General features: G+C 41.2%; 1 protein-coding gene across 2 annotated transcripts in view; it reads right to left on the minus strand.

The window, feature by feature from the left end:
• The window catches only part of PDE7B (phosphodiesterase 7B), a 161,652-nt gene that overhangs the window by 71,261 nt on the left and 73,663 nt on the right, over positions 1–16,728 (minus strand). For both annotated transcript variants that reach the window (XM_028723498.2, XM_028723499.2), the window contains exon 2: positions 12,335–12,395. In XM_028723498.2, coding sequence (XP_028579331.1) covers positions 12,335–12,395 — 61 coding nt within the window. The remainder of the gene's footprint in view (positions 1–12,334; positions 12,396–16,728) is intronic.

A 16,728-nucleotide genomic window follows, 5' to 3' on the forward strand; every position in this document is an offset into this window, starting at 1 on the left:
TAATACTTTGGAAATGTATGCACTTTTATACAAAAGTATTAGTGTAGGAACTGTGCAGTACCCTCTGTAAAAATAAATGGAGTACCCTTTTTTTCTGGAATACAACTATTGAAAAGTGTGGGATTGTTGAAGAGTATTGAAATGCCCAATGACTAGTTTAAGAAAACAGTATTAAGCTGCCAGTCAACTGTAAGCAAAGGCCAGGATTTTGAAGCAAGGACACTATGTTCTCTGGAAAAAGCTCAAAATTAATAGAGCTTCATTTATCCTATCACAAAACATGTTATAACTATTTGATCTAGGACTTAATCTCTTTAATTTATTCTACTTTACAGCAGGGTTTTTAGTTTTGCCATTTAAAGTTTGAGAAAAATGAAAGATGGATTGTTTTTGTAGCATGTGCACTATCTCACTTTTCCATCTGGTAAAACAGGTTTCTTAGGGTTGGGGTGATTGGGTTTTAATCAAGGTTCAGTTAGGCAATTATAGACTCTGGACACAGTGGTCATTTGGGGGAACTTCTTTGGATGGTAATGTGTGTTACTTCACTTTGATACCATTGTGGCAAATTTTGATGCTCAGAAGCTCATCATATTCCCAGTGCTACACCAGCTGTGTGTTTATAGACCCCAAAGAGCAGCAGCACATGACACAGTACACAATTTATTATCATAAGATGACAGATGGAACAGTGAGTTGGCAAATGGTGAAGCAGTGGCTGGACTTGGGTTTGGGTTCACATTCCTAATAAGCGATAAGGAATGATTTAGTAGTATGATCAGGGTGCTGAACATATTGCAGTTCTTGAAGTGCTGCTGTTTCACTACTTTACTTAATAAGCAACACTTTCACCATGAATTGCAACTGACAGGCATCATGATGGGTTGGACTTGTCTCACTGAACAAGCATAGAATGGCAAAATAATCTCCTGTACTGAAGAAACCACACCATGCTCTATTGCAGCTGTTTACTTGTAGGATAAAGATATTAGATGCCCTGGCCAAGGAAAGCATTCACTAGTCACTTTCTAATCCATCAGAGCACCGGACAGGAGGGTCTAATAACATCCAATCGTAATAACACACTGCATAAAATGCACTGGTATCAAATTTTCACAAGAATATTATTTTTGTGTTACCCTTGTTTACTGATAATTACCACGCCCCTGGGCTTTATAAGCATCACAATATATACTACTATACTAGGCTATTGGATGTAAGCTGATGATGTCCTATTGACTTCAGTTTTCTTGGGCATGGCAGGTTTATGGCTCAGTTTGATATCATATTGTTACTGGAAGGCTCACAGTTTTAAGTCATACGCTGCGAGGAGCCCAAGAATGGCACACAGTGCAATGCTATCAGCTGCCAAGCAGAACGTGAATGATATTGCCATCTATCTGTTTTTACAAATAGGAAGTCAGTCATGACTCTTCATTTTCCAGCAGATTCTTAACATTCCAGTACCATTATCTTTACAACAGTCTGGCTTCCTCCAGCCATACAGTACTTCTAAAATAAGCCTTTGCATGCTTTTACTAAAAACGATGGAAACATTTTGGCTGCCGTTTCCCAGTTCCTTTAAAACAGAGCAGTTTAAAGCAGGATTTTCCAAACTGTGGCCCATGAGTTTCATTCAGGTGGTCCATGCAGAATAACGGGAGCATCTGCTGCTCTATCCTTCTTAGAACCTGGTACTCTGCCCAGAAGGTTAGAAGGATGGGCAGGAAGTGACAGGTGGAGAAGACACTTGAAAGGAGTGGGAAAGATTGTCATCAAAGTTATTGGGAGGCTAGAGTTAAGAAGTTTAACACTGATTCACAGTATTAAAAATTGTATTCTATGGAATTCTATTGTGTGTTCTGCTCTTCTCCCAGGCTGGGTAGGTAGAAAGGGTGGCTATTTTAGTGGTGTATCAGTAGCATTTCTCCTCCTTTGCTGCCACGTAATTTGTGTGGCGTATGGCTCATCCCAAATCTTGGGGAAATGATGAGGGAAATCATTTTATGGTGATTTTGTTTCAACAACTTCAAAAACCTCTTGCCTAGCAATAACCTGCCCTTAGTGCCTTGCATTGCTACATTAATTACAGTAAACTTCTTGTTTCATTTTAACAGTGTACATTTTGAAACAGCAGAAGTACTGAAATGGCTGCTCTTTGACAGAACGTAGATCCCATCACAGTACAGGGAAAGTAGACTGAAATAAAAGTCCAACAATGACGCTTTCTGCCCAAAGTCTTTTGAAATTAATTATGGTGACATTTCTTTCCATAACACATATTAGATAGACTTCAAAGGCATATAGTTTGTTTTCTTACAGATGACAGCAAATGAAATTAGACAACCAGATTTATGCTGCTGCAATTCCTTCTGTCATTAAAAAAATGGAAATATGTTAATAATTAGAATCACATGGGTTTTAATTCTTCTGGCTCCTAAATACTAAAGCAGATGACATGTGCAATTCCCTAAAGAGTCCACTGAAGAAAATCTGCCACAACAGTAAATAGCCTACATAACAGAAGTATTGTGGGCCCATAGGCTTCTCGTCTTTATTTATCCACGTAACAATTTTTCTTTATCCACATAACATCACATAACTACTGGGTCCTGCTACAATCCTTTTGGGTGGGACCTTATGGTGCTATACATATGGAACTGGACCATCTGAAGAATTCATAAGTCTGTCTGAAGGCCTATCCAATCCATAATTCTGTTCCCATAGTGTCCAAGCAGATGCCTGCGGGAAGCCCACAAGCAGGGCATGAATACGACTGTACTCTCTTGCTCACACACCCCAAGAGACTGGTTTTCAGAAGCATGATGCTTCTAGTATGAGAGATAATGTAATAGCCACAGGGCTGCTCCTGAACTTAAGAGGCTCTCAGTGCGGTCCTGCTGCTGTCAATTTTCCCTGCCAAACTACTGGACCCTCCGCCCCAATCCTCTTATTTGTGGCAGTAGTGCAACTAGTATCCTCTTCCCTCCCTGGCTGCCTCCCTTGCCTATTCATCTGGACTCTTCCACAGCTGATAGGGTAGTGGAGAAAACAATCTCCTCAATTCACCCTTACAGTTCCTTGGTGCTCCTGAAAATGTGCTCTGTGGGGCTGGGAGAACTTCTGGAACCCTCTGGAGGTGGTGGCGGGGCTTCGAGGAAAGGGAAAATCAGCAATTATTGCCTCATCTGCCTCACTTGCACCAGTGGGGACATCTTGTGCATGGAGCAAGAGGTCCTCCTGGATCAGACTTGCTTCTGTGACCAGAAAAGCAGGTCTGGATCCAACCGAAGATGTTGCTGAGCTGAACCTATTCCTATAATTTCAGTAGCACAAGCCCATGCTTGTGCCATGGGAGTCTTTTTTTTTTTTTAAGAAGTGAAATAGCAGATTCTAACAATTTAGTTGAAGAAGCAGTCCAGTGCTAAACTATCTGCTTCTGGGACACAAACAACAACACTTCATAAGCTTTGGAGGCATTATTCATGTCTGTTTAGTTTTTTCATGGTTTTCATTACCGTCTCTTTAAAAACAAACACATAATGCAAACAACAAAGTACAATTTATGTCACTTTGTAGCCTTGCCTCCTTTCCACTGAGGAATCCGATAATTTGCCACAAGACAAAAAGCACAATCAAATAATCATTTGCGATTTAAATCCGTGGCATGAGGGATTCCCAGTAAGCCAATTGCTTCCTGTCAGAAAAATCCCTGTCCCAGTTTTGCCTTTGGGGAGACTCCAGGGAACACTCCTAACATTCTTTTGTTAATATTTATCTGCTTTTTAAAATTAGTGTTTATTAAATATTTCTTCATTATGGAACAAAGGTTAGCTATCTTAAAACAATAAACAATTAAATACAATAACATGAACAATGAAAATACTAAAATCAGTAGTAGCATAACTATTGGTAGAAAAACGAAACAAATCAGAAAACTTATATAACTCATAGAAAAAAGCTGTATCGTGTGACCTGTAAAAAGGTGTTAGCAGAAGCACTACAAGAAGATTGGTAGAAGGAGATTTTGCCACCACCTTCTCTTTTGGCAGCTCCCCACTCTCAAAGCTTCTGAAGGCAGGTGGGCTTTCCTAAACAGGGATGGGCTGTGATGTGGGGGCATTGCCAAAAATCAGATGGAGACACCTTTAATGAATTGCAAAAAGGTGTTCTACTCATGGGCATTGTTAGGGGGTGGTATAGGAGGGCCAGGTGTTTTGTACCAAGCCCCAGAACTCCCACTCCTCCCCCTTTAAAAACTATTGATTTTATTTACTTTTAAATTTACTTTTATTTAGGGATGCTAGGCAGATTGAAAAGTGCTGGTGAGACCCCAGCCATCAGCCATCTTCAATCCACCCACAAGAGGCATCTATATAAAAAAATTAACACATGCCAATTTTGTCATACTCCTGTGTCGCAGCAACAACCCTGCTACTACTACTCCCCTTCCGTTGGCACTTCTCTGGATCGAAGCCATGGAATATATACCCTCACTTGTTAGTATAAGTGGCCATTTTTAGTTCCATCCCCAGGGATCTAAGAACAACTCTTTGGAAGGACAGGATGCAATGTTTAGTGGATACACGTACTCAGAAACGCTAGGCACCATGTTATGTGCAAATCCCACCACTTCACATGTTAGAGTTTAAGACATGGGTAGGCAAACTAAGGCCCAGGGGCCAGATCCGGCCCAATCGCCTTCTAAATCCGGCCCGTGGATGGTCCGGGAATCAGCGTGTTTTTACATGAGTAGAATGTGTGCTTTTATTTAAAATGCATCTCTGGGTTATTTGTGGGGCATAGGCATTCATTCATTTTTCCCCCTTCAAAATATAGTCTGGCCCCCCACAAGGTCTGAGGGACAGTGGACCAGCCCCCTGCTGAAAAAGTTTGCTGACCCCTGGTTTAAGAGGTTAACTTTGAAAGTTTCCGCATGTAAGACAGCCAGGATGAACAGAACAAATGCTCAGCATACATTGAGCAGAGAAGAGCAATGTGCAATTAGTGGGGTGCATGCATGTGTGTGCTTAAATTCAGTTTGGCCACTAATTGTTGGTCTGAGAACAGGGGTGTTACAAATGTATGTGTCCCTGTGATCATCTGTGAAATGCTGGGCAGGGGTGGGGGCTGGGTTATGGGAGAAGAATCTGCTTCACTGTGGAGCATAAGAAGACTCATGTCCTCCCCCATATAGTCATATTGTGGTCAGGTTATCCACGCAGGCACTGGAGACAGCCAGGCTAGATTATCTGACATAACACAGGACATCTGGCTTACTCAATACTTAACAACTGTAATTAATTGGCATCAATTCAGGAAATAGCAACAGTCTTACAGTTTCAACACAGCATCTGTGGGGAAAAGCTTCTGCACAGCGTTCCCTCAGATCCCAATTCGTTTATCCAATACGTATCTCCTTAAGTATTTCTAAAGCAAAATTAATCTCTCTCAGATTATGCAAGGGCAGCGTTGCCAGTCGCCACTAAGCAACGCTAAACAAGGGGCAGCCCTTTTTCTGTGGTAGTAGTCTAGTGAAATGTTCCCTTCCTGGCACTATCTGGACTTGCATGGTTCTGATGAGCAGAAAGAGCAGGAGGTGAAGGATGGTGAGCCCAAGCTGTAAGGGAGCATTAGAAGGAAGACCAAGCAACTGCAGCAGAGGATAGGGGCAAGTGAGGGATCTGGTGGGTCCAGAACAAAGGGGAGCTGTAGTAAGCTCAACAACTGGGACCAAGGCTGGCTTATCCATAATGAAGCAATGCCTGCAAAGGGGCTCAGAGAGTCCTGAATTTAGCAAACTAACTTCCTCATGAGGCCAGCCTGGTGATGCCTCGCTGGGGGGGGGGGGGGAGTCATTGAAGAAACAATGGTACTGATGACCAGTCATTAGCCCTTCATAGGAAGACCCTTGAAGCTGTGAAATGAGAGTTGCCAGGGTTGCAGGGGGCGTGATGTCACCAAAATTAAAAGTGCCTTTTGCAAGAGGCTTTTGAAGCAGAGGTTACCAGGGTGACACAGGGCAATGGTATGCCCCACGGAGGACCTTAAGGTCCACAAATGACAACACTTTGGAGGTCCCAAGTTGCAAGGTGGTTAGATTGGTCTCAACTAGGTCCAGGGCCTATTCAGAATCGCAACTATGATTTAGAATCGAGCACAAGAAGGTGTGTGCGCTGAATTTTGTCTCCACACAGGGCACCACTGAAATTTGAGACTAAGATTCGCCACTGTTATGGGAGAAGCGACAAGAGACACTCTTGAGGTATAACAATCTGCACCCTCTCCACTGAAAGGTTCAAGTTGCAAATATGTGTAAATAAACCATATTTCATAAAAGCACTTGTGCCTTAATTTTCCAAAGGAAACAAAAACCCTGGTTTAGGGCCAAGGCCCCTGGAATCTCATGCACCTCTTGGCACATTCATTCAGAATATTTTTGATTGATGCATTGACTGCAAATAACAGGAATCCCTCTCTGCTTGCCCAGCTCAAAAATATTCTACTCCACCCCTGGGGGACACACACACACACACACACACACACACACACACACACACACACACCAAGCCAGCATTCTGTACTTACTGAGGATGCTCAGTCCTCATTGGGGTATTCTGAGCCTCCTCCTCACAGCCACCCTTAGACTTCTCATTCTAAAGATTTCTGTCCTTCTGCAAACCTTGAGGTTCCCAAGCCTGCTGAAGATGTTCCATTTGTGTGTGTTGCCTTTTCGGTTGCATAAGGATTTACACTTGGATGAGTTTGCTAGTAGTAAAAAGACGAATGGTAGGTGATGAAAATAACAGGTATTTGTGCCAATTGACAACACACAAGAGCCCTGTTTTTCGTTTCTTTAGTTCGGAGCAGAATTTTGAACACAAATGTATTTTGACATATAAATCTGCCTGGCTTTCAACATTGGCAATTAGCCTTACATTCAATGCTGATGATTTATAACATTCTATTAATACGGTCAGAGCCATTCTGATTTTTCATCCTGAGTGAAGAGCCCTTTAGAAACTCTAGGGATTGTAAAATGTGACGTTACTGTTTTATTTCTGGGTCTTACAAACAAGAGCAGATCTCAGTTCTACTTTACAAGTTGCTTACCAGACTAAGCTGCACTTCTTACAGATACTGTGATCTGTTTTCATCCAGAGAAACAGTCTGGAAGGGCAGGCTTCTTCAGGCATAAAGGAAGTAGCATGCAATGATTTGGTATGTCAACACAAACGGGAGAAGATGAGCAGGAGCAGTTACTGTAGATTCTGTGTTAGAGATGAGAGAAGAAACCAAAAGCTTGACAAAGGTGAGTGATGACAAGTAAACAAGCAAACACCATGCATGAGAAGAAGTCTTCATCTTCAGAGTGAAAGGGGGAAATAATTTGAGATCTGGAACAAGGAAGCTTATTTCACAAACTAGAGGACGGGATAACTAAAATCTGCAGTGTGAAGTTGGCAGAAGGGAAGTAGGGAGCCCAGAAAGAGAGGAATCTCTGCCTAAAAGAAGAAGTCAGGCTAGCAGCTATGGCTGTGTGATAGAAGAGCAAGTTAACAGAAGCAGAAGCAACAGCTTCAGAATTTGACAAACCTGTTGCTATGGCTACCTAGCCTACCAACCAACTTTCAGACAACCAGAACGTACTCAGAAATACAATTCATGCTGCGTACAAAGGGGACACTGCATATACTCACATTTACAGAAAAGTAGATGGGGGAAAAGAGCTTGATATAAGATTATTACTAATATTATTATTAATGAAAGGCAAAAGCTTTGTTGCTGTTTTCTAGATTATAAGAGGGATAAGACTGTGGAGGATGAGAAGATTAAGATTAGCCAAGAGATTTTGCTTTTCAAGGCCAAACAGCAAATGGTACTTCTAAGTCAAGATGTGCAGAGCACTTTAATAGCTACAGCAATATGGGGATAGTGGAATACACTGCACAGGCAGGGTTATTTTTTTTAAATCGACAAAAACTGAAACTTGGGTTACCATGTTACTCTGACAGTAACTTGTTTTAAGTCTGTTTTAACACTGAAATTTAAATTGTTGTAACCCACCCTGCTACCTGCTGATGAAGGACAGGTAATAAATCAGTTGTTGTTGTCATCATTATTATTTGTCAGGGTTAAAAACAGGTATATTAGCTTGAAGAGGGACGCGGGTGGCGCTGTGGGTAAAAGCCTCAGCGCCTAGGGCTTGCCGATCGAAAGGTTGGCGGTTCGAATCCCTGTGGCGGGGTGCGCTCCCGTTGTTCGGTCCCAGCGCCTGCCAATCTAGCAGTTTGAAAGCACCCCCGGGTGCAAGTAGATAAATAGGGACCACTTACTGGCGGGAAGGTAAACGGCGTTCCGTGTGCGGCTCTGGCTTGCCAGAGCAGCAATGTCACGCTGGCCACGTGAACCGGAAGTGTCTCCGGACAGCGCTGGCCCCCGGCCTCTTGAGTGAGATGGGCGCACAACCCTAGAGTCTGGCAAGACTGGCCCGTACGGGCAGGGGTACCTTTACCTTTACCTTTATTAGCTTGAAGAATAATACAGGGGGGGGTACCCAATCACAGTTAAATTAAAACCTTGGGTTCCATTTTGTTAGTTCCACACTTTCAAGCCTACCTGCAGCAATCATGCAGTTCCTCCGCCATCAATTGCTGTCCCTCTACTGTTTATTAGTAGTTCACTTACACCCTACAACTTCTGCTCTAAATATGGCGCTCAGAGAAGTTGACAAACATGTCAAAGGTTGACATCATCAATGCCAGGAAAAAAAAACTATAAACATTAAATTGATATTTTATAACTAAATCACACCAGAGCCCAGAAACAATGCCAGAAAAAAACACTCCCACCCCAAGCCTTTTTGAGGTGCTGCTTAAATGAACCAAGTGAGGAGGAGTGCTGCATTTTCCAGGGCAATCAGATTTGTGACACCAAGACTATCTCCAAGACCACCTCCATCAACTTCAGCATTGAGAGTTAAGCAGTGGGCTGAGTGGTCCGCAAATAAAATTCCAATCCTGCTTATAGAATCAAGAGGTACCACTGTACACTCAGAATTAGACAATTGCTGGATGTGGCACCAGGTCACGGAGGATCATTTCAATAGGTCATAGCCATACCACTTCTTCACACACACACACCCCTACCTGGTTTTTGTGAATGCTACACAAAAGGAACTTGGTGGTCATAACTGGAAAATATTTATCCCAACACATTGTCTTTCAACAACATTATCAGGTTGGTGTGCTCATCCAGGATCAAATCCAAGACATCAGAAATCTTTCTATTTACCAAGCTGGCATTTAAAAAGTAGCACCTGAAGATAAGGTAAGTCATGGTGCTTTTAGTTGGTGGGAGGACCAAGTTGCCTGACTTTCCTTTTCCCAGAAATGACCTTTCATTCAAAGAAGTATAGAAAAGTACAGAAGTATAGGAAGGTCTGGTTGGGCATGGTAGGAAGTGAGACTGTGATTTTGATGAAGTGAAGCTAGAGCTAAAATGAGCATAGAATGGAAGAAAATTTGCTACTGGGATAGGTTAGTTGGCTTAAATTTTTAAGGGCTCTACTACAGCTACTGCATTCATTATTAGAACCTGTGTTCCACATGCGGTTGTTTTTTTTTAAAAATACTCAATTAATTGCTTTTACCGTTGTACCTTGGTTTTCGAACAGCTTAGTTCTTGAATGTTTTGGCTCCTGAACACTGAAAAACCCGGAAGTGACTGTTCTGGTTTGTCAACTATTTTTAGAAGCCAAACGTCTGACAGGGTTTCCATGGCTTCAGATTGGCTGCAGGACCTTCCTGCAGCCAATCAGAAGCAGCGCTTTAGTTTCCGAACATTTTGGAAGTCAAATGGACTTCTGGAACGAATTCCGTTCGACTTCCAAGGTATGACTGTAGTTGTAACCAGTTAACTAATGAGCTGATTAACAAAATTAGAATCTCATAACTGTTACATAATGAATATGCCCAAATGGAGGATAATAATTATTCTAACTAAAGGACACAAATTATTAATTGTGTGGAACACAATGCATGGTACAGCTGCACTTTATCACAGAGAGCAACTTGAACTAAAGGCCACAGTTTTATCAATGCCATTAATGAGTTATTTGTACCACTGTTCTCTTATTCTCTGTGAAAAACTGTATGGACTGTTTTGTGAGAACCGTGAAGACTTATTGCCAAATTACACACAATGTATATGCAACCAATATAGGGAGGGGGGAACTGATTGACTAGCTCACCCAGATATTCAGGAATGGTTGTCTACAGGGCAGACCCAGAAGGATGGCAGCAGTGCACCACATACAGTGGTACTTCGGGTTAAGTACTTAATTCATTCCGGAGGTCCGTTCTTAACCTGAAGCACCACTTTAGCTAATGGGGCCTCCTGCTACCACCGCGCCGCCAGAGCATGATTTCTGTTCTCATCCTGAAGCAAAGTTCTTAACCCGAGGTAATATTTCTGGGTTAGCGGAGTCTGTAACCTGAAGCGTCTGTAACCTGAAGCGTCTGTAACCTGAAGCGTATGTAACCCGAGGTACCACTGTACTGTCACCTACAGCTCCCAGCTAAAACCACTCCAGTGTATCATCAGTGATCTACAGCTTATTTACAACGATACTTCTATCTCACAGGCATTGGGTAGATCCCAAGAGCACTTTATTGCTGCCCCAACTCCTCAAATGCCCCTCTGAGGGAAATAAAGTGGGTTTATTCTTTATTTATTTATTAAATTTCTACACCACCCTCCAGAGTTTAAAAGGCCATGGATTGTTTAATTAGCCAGAGGTCTAGGAGAAGACAAATGTTTTTGCCTGGAGCCTAAAGATATGTGAGGAAGGTGCCAGGAAAGTCTCCCTAGGGAGAGCATTCCACAAGTGGGGAGTCGTTCCTTCTTTTCTCATGGAGGAGGTGCACAAAGAAGGGTCTCAGATTATGATTGCAGGGTGTAGGTCAGATCAGTTTAGATTCAGCTGATCCATTGCCAACCTTACTCTATCCCCAAAATACTTCATTTCAGGGCCTTGTGCTTGCTATTGCTGGTGAAATTCATTACCGGCTTGGCAACAGCCCATATCTTAAGAGGTGCTGTAGGGACTTCTGTCACTGTGGTGATGCTGCCCTCCCTCCCGACCACTGCCAATACAGTTAGTGTAGGGTGTGGGAGTGGACCTCTGCTGGATCATAACCTCTGCCAGCAGCATGAATCAAGTGCTAAGATTGTTCTGTCACACTGCCACTTCTCTGACATTGCATATAATATACAGTGGTACCTCGGGTTAAGTACTTAATTCGTTCCGGAGGTCTGTTCTTAACCTGAAGCACCACTTTAGCTAATGGGGCCTCCTGCTGCCGCCGCGCAGCTAGATCCCGACTTCTGTTCTTATCCTGAAGCAAAGTTCTTAACCTGAAGCACTATTTCTGGGTTAGCGGAGTCTGTAACCTGAAGCGTATGTAACCCGAGGTACCACTGTAGATTCCTGGACTATTTGGAAAGTCTGAAAACATGGATAAAAAAATTAAATACTGAAGTTTTCACACATGGTCTTTCCTCCTCACCAGTGCAAGCTGGTCCATTAGGGTGAATGAGGTACAAACCTCTTTCTGTCCTCAGCCAGGTTCCCCACTTGCCTGCCTTCTGACCTAGAACCAGTTCACTGGCTGTCAACTTCCTTCTCCTTAATTTCCGTTTTGCCCCTTGTAGAACTCAGCAGGGGCAAAACTAGAATTAGTTGGCTCTGATTGTCAGTGGCTCTGGCTCCACCTTCTTTTGGCCTCTCATCCTACCAGTTCTATTAGGCACCAGCCCACACTGTCTCTCCTCATATCAAATTAACAACAGTCCCAATTGACTTCTCACTTCAAATCAGCACACATCAGACCGTTGAAGTTAAGCTGCTTTAGATACGAAACAGTTTGTTGTTAAACAGAATTAAAACTGATAAAAGTAAGAACCTACTCTGTATGCTGCCTTGTTAAAATCATAAAAAATCAAGTTGATGCAAAAATGAATAAATAGATGCAGTTCCAGCTATGCAGTGTCTTGTCACAATCTGCATTTAGATTTTGTAGCCAACAGTCAGAAATCACTCTGTCAACAACTTTCTACAAGTGAACTGAGGGCTCATTATAATCAATTAGTGCTCATATGCATTCACTATTCATACCAGTTGCACCAAAGCCAACTATACATCCAGAAGAATTATGGCTACCAACCAACCTCGTTAAAATGCAGACACTCTTTGAAAAGAAACACCTCATTAAAACAGTGCATATTTCTCCACATACCAAACTCCAGATTAAAGAAAATGGACTCCACTTACCTAGCATGCGAACACATTTGGCACTCTGCTCTGGGCTATCGAATGAGATTTCTCCACACCTCTGGGGAAAAGAAAGGAGAGGAACATATTCAACACAATACCCAATATTTAATCCACGTTAGCTTTACAACTTTTACTGCTTTTGTTTTCCATACGCCTATTCCTTCATCCAAACATTAGAAATCAGTGTCATTTTAGAAGCCAAAGTTCTCTGTTAACCAGAGCCTTTTTATTACCGTAAGTGAGAAAATATGCCTTGCTCATCTCCTCCTCTCCTCTCCTTGAGATCAGGCTAATAAGTAACCCTTGTACTTTGGGATGTGGGGTGGTGGTAAGCCTTAGGAAAGGAACCTGGGGTTCTCGTTCATTTATTTTGCCTTTCTTTTCAGTTTGGTTTGTCATCAGTGTTTTGCTTGAGTAGGAATTTAACCAGTCGTTTCACTGAACATATCATGGGAATTTATAGGACTTTAATTATCAGGATATTATAGGACTTTAATTATCAGGACATTAACTGTACTGTATCTTGCAGTATGTGGAGATGCTGGAGCCTAAAGTGCAGGATGGTTGCTTTATTGTCATACAAGGTCAAGGTGGCAAGGCTTCTGGTATTTACACCTGGCCTGGTTAATCCATAGTCTTCCTACTGCCTGCCATTTATACCTTCCTATTTCCCTTCTAATGTTGTATGGTCCCTTTTCCCATTTCTCTTCTATTCCTGAAGAAGGCTAATGGAAATTCATGATTTCAGTTGAGCACAGGTCCATTTCAGACACGTCACAATCATTGTATTTTCTTCAATTGAAAAATTTAATTGAAAAAAATCACCTATTTGGAAAAAGTCATATACATCATAGAGGTAAAAAATGAATTAAAAGGATGACAATAACAATTTTGATCAAAAGTGTATGGAACACCAGCCTACTGAAAAAACTAACCCATAAACTACAGATGTTGAGGGAACAAAAAGAAATGGACAATTTCACAAAGATTTGGCTTAACTTTATTATGTATGCAAGTTTTCCAGATAATAATCAACACCCCCCTCCCCGCACAGCATATAGCTCTATATGGCTAGAGTGATCGCCCAATAGAAAAAAGGCTTTGGGTTTCAAATCCTTTCCCTGCTCACACTCACATTTACACAAACACATACTGTTCTTCATTATCCAATAAAGGAAGCATTTAGTTCATTAATAATCATCCTTACACCAGACTCGCTGGAATCTCTAAATATTTATCACTAGATGACTGCCACTCAAATAATGCTGATGAATGTACTTGAGAAATATTGTATTATTTTCCATTTATAGATTTTTATGTCTTTATGTTCTTTCTTCTTCTTTGTCTTCCTTTTGTTGACACTTGATTCTTCATAGATATAATACTGTGAGGTCTCACATTAGAAATGTTTCTTATTTGTTTTTATATTCTATACATTGAGAGTTTATAAGTGTTCTACATTATTAAACTGTTAGATTTTAAAAAGTAAATAAAAATTATAATTATAAAAATGATTTTTTTTTAATATCGGGGAGTTCCAAGATGGGCCTCCAGATATTTTTTACTGAGCTGAATGGAAGAGTTCCAATGAAGTTTCATGAAAAATGGATTCATTCCTCAAATATGTTTTAGGAGCCATGGCTCTACACCGGTGAGCTCATTCAATATTTTCCAAGAATGCAATACATTTTACTCTGGTTTACCACAAGGAGGAAATGGACTATACAGTAGAACACTGTTTGGTCAAGAAAATCATTTTTTCCTTTCCTATTTCACAGTATTTAATAGGCTTCTTCATTCCTACTGATCCCCCACCCCCATTTAATAGAACAGAACTTTAAAAGATGCATACTGTATTGAAGTTATTAGTGCCAGAGGAGAAAGATAGCTGTATATTTTACTGGAAAACTCTGTGTATGGGGAGTTCTGTTCTTGAGCAAACAAATACTTCGTTAATTCTCATTTGATTTTTCTTTTGCATTCACTATTATTTATTTATAAGCAACAAACATTTTTTCCCTACTCTCACAAAGTATGCCTTTTGGATTCTTCATTATGACTCAAGAATAAGGTCTGTGTGAAGGACCGTATATTTTTGTATGTTGTGGGAGTAAGAGAGCAGTGGCTCCTTCCAATCCTCCTTTGCTTCTCCTGTGCTATTCCTCTTTTTACATCAATGTGCATTCAGAACCCTGCACAAACAGTGCTCTGAATGCATGAAGGGCAGTGTAGAGGCAGCAATCTGTCCCTCCAGCCATCCATTAATTGTACAGGCTACAGCATCAATTTATATCGCATGCAGTGGCATGACAACTTTGGCTGCCTCCCAACGGCTATTAGAAGGGGTCCTCTGATTTGATCATTCCACTTGCCATGGCAAGCATCTCAGACCACACCTGGGTACTGACAAGCTAGAATGTGTGCAGAGGAGGGTGACCAAAGATCTGGAAACCAAGCCTCATAAGGAATGGTTGAGGGTACTGGGTATTGTTAGCCTGGAAAAGAGGAGAGGAGATATGATAGTCATCTTCAAATATCTAAAAGGCTGTCACATGGAAGATGGACAAGCTTGTTTTCTCCTGCTCTGGAGGCTAGGGCCTGAACCAATGAATTCAAGTTACAAGAAAGGAGATGCCTACTAAACATCAGGAAGACCTTTGATACTAAGAGCTGTTTGACAGTGGAATTGACTTCCTAGGGATGTTGTGGACTCTCATCCCTTGGAGATTTTTAAGTAGAGCTTGGATGGCCATCTGCCATGGCTGCTTTAGCTGAGATTTGTACATTATAGGAGGTTGGACTAGATGACCCTCTGGGTCCCTTCCAAGTTTACAATTTTATGATTCTATGACATGCATTCTATGAGTCTGTGATTACACTGTGTTCTGGAAGGACGCCAAGTCTCTCTGAAGTGCAATGTGGCATCCATGACAAGACCCCACACATCATCTCTTGGAAATCTGTAGAATCTTGGCTGTCAGAAACATTTTAAGCAACACCAGTCAAGTGATTGTGTTTTGTTCCACAGCTCATAACTTCCCTAGATTGCTGGCTAGTATCTATGAGACCATAACATAAACAGTAGCATTGGAGAAATCATGCTGAAGTGGATCACATTCCAATGCTGGTTATGTAGGAATTGTTGGGAATCTGGACTAGACTTTATTTAATCTCCATTGAGATGGATGGTAAATTTAGGGTGTAGCAGGTCACATGCATAATAAATCCATGTGTAATTTAGTTTCTATACACAGGAACAATAGATGATAGCTGCAGGAAGGCATGACTGGTATTACATCAACGAAGCTGACAAATTCAGTACTAGCAGCAAAGACTAACTATTAGCACACTACAAAAATCCTTCTGAACTTGATGAAAACATTGAACCTCCTATCATGAGATCTGCCCAAACCAAATTCACACAATCTTCTCCTTGGTTTTTATTTCAATAACACTTTTTTTGGTTATTTGCCCAAGGCTAACAATTTAAAGTACGGTAACTGCACCAACTTTTATAAATAGCAAAAAAGTTTTTTTTAAAAAACCGGCACACTAAATACAGTAGCATCTTATAATAAATCCAGATCTTCTGTACAAATACCACAATTCAAATATTTGTGGGATCACTCTCCAGCATGTGACCAAATGGGTAATTTATGTTGAACAGAAGAGCATTTGTAAAGGACTTGTTGCCTCTCCAGCCCAAGATGCTCCCTGCATGTGAAACTAACAATCAAATGTTACTTTATTCCCTTCAGTTTTGAAAATGGTAAGCCAGGCCATGGAACGAACTTAACTTCAATGCAGAGCAAAAATGAACCCCAGAACTTCAAAATGTAATATGTTCCTAACAGATCATCTGAAGCCACAAAATAGCAAGTGGCATTTTGGGGGGAGGAAAAAAAAAAGGAAGCATGCATTTCGCTGCTGCTGATGACAAACATCTGAATGCATTTAGAAATAGCCTCAAATAGTGCCTACTTTGAGAAGCACACACACTGCGTTTTCATGTGGCTCAGAATACTAATTCAGCAATATTCTTTGCAATTAAGAGGGGGAAGGGTGCCTTTAAAACTAGTTGGAAAATAGAAGACATGTGACATCCTTCCTAAAAGCAAAGCTAACATTCTATTTAACTCAGTTACCATCGTTTAATGTTTTTAAATCCCAAAATACAAAAGTAAGTTGGGGAAAACATTTTTGCCAGCAAAAATTGCATGGGGAAAATTGATACCACCTAATGCAAACTTGTAAGAAGATTTCTTTAATATTCTAAATATTCTAATATTCCTCCTGGAGAGGAGGTTCAATTACCTGTCCCCCCAAGACCCCACATGTTTAAATTATCTGAAGGAAAGAGGAATGCTTTTAATAAATTTAACAGATGAGAA

This window comes from Podarcis muralis, chromosome 3, assembly GCF_964188315.1.
Source record: "Podarcis muralis chromosome 3, rPodMur119.hap1.1, whole genome shotgun sequence".
In the NCBI taxonomy this organism is placed as follows: domain Eukaryota; kingdom Metazoa; phylum Chordata; class Lepidosauria; order Squamata; family Lacertidae; genus Podarcis; species Podarcis muralis.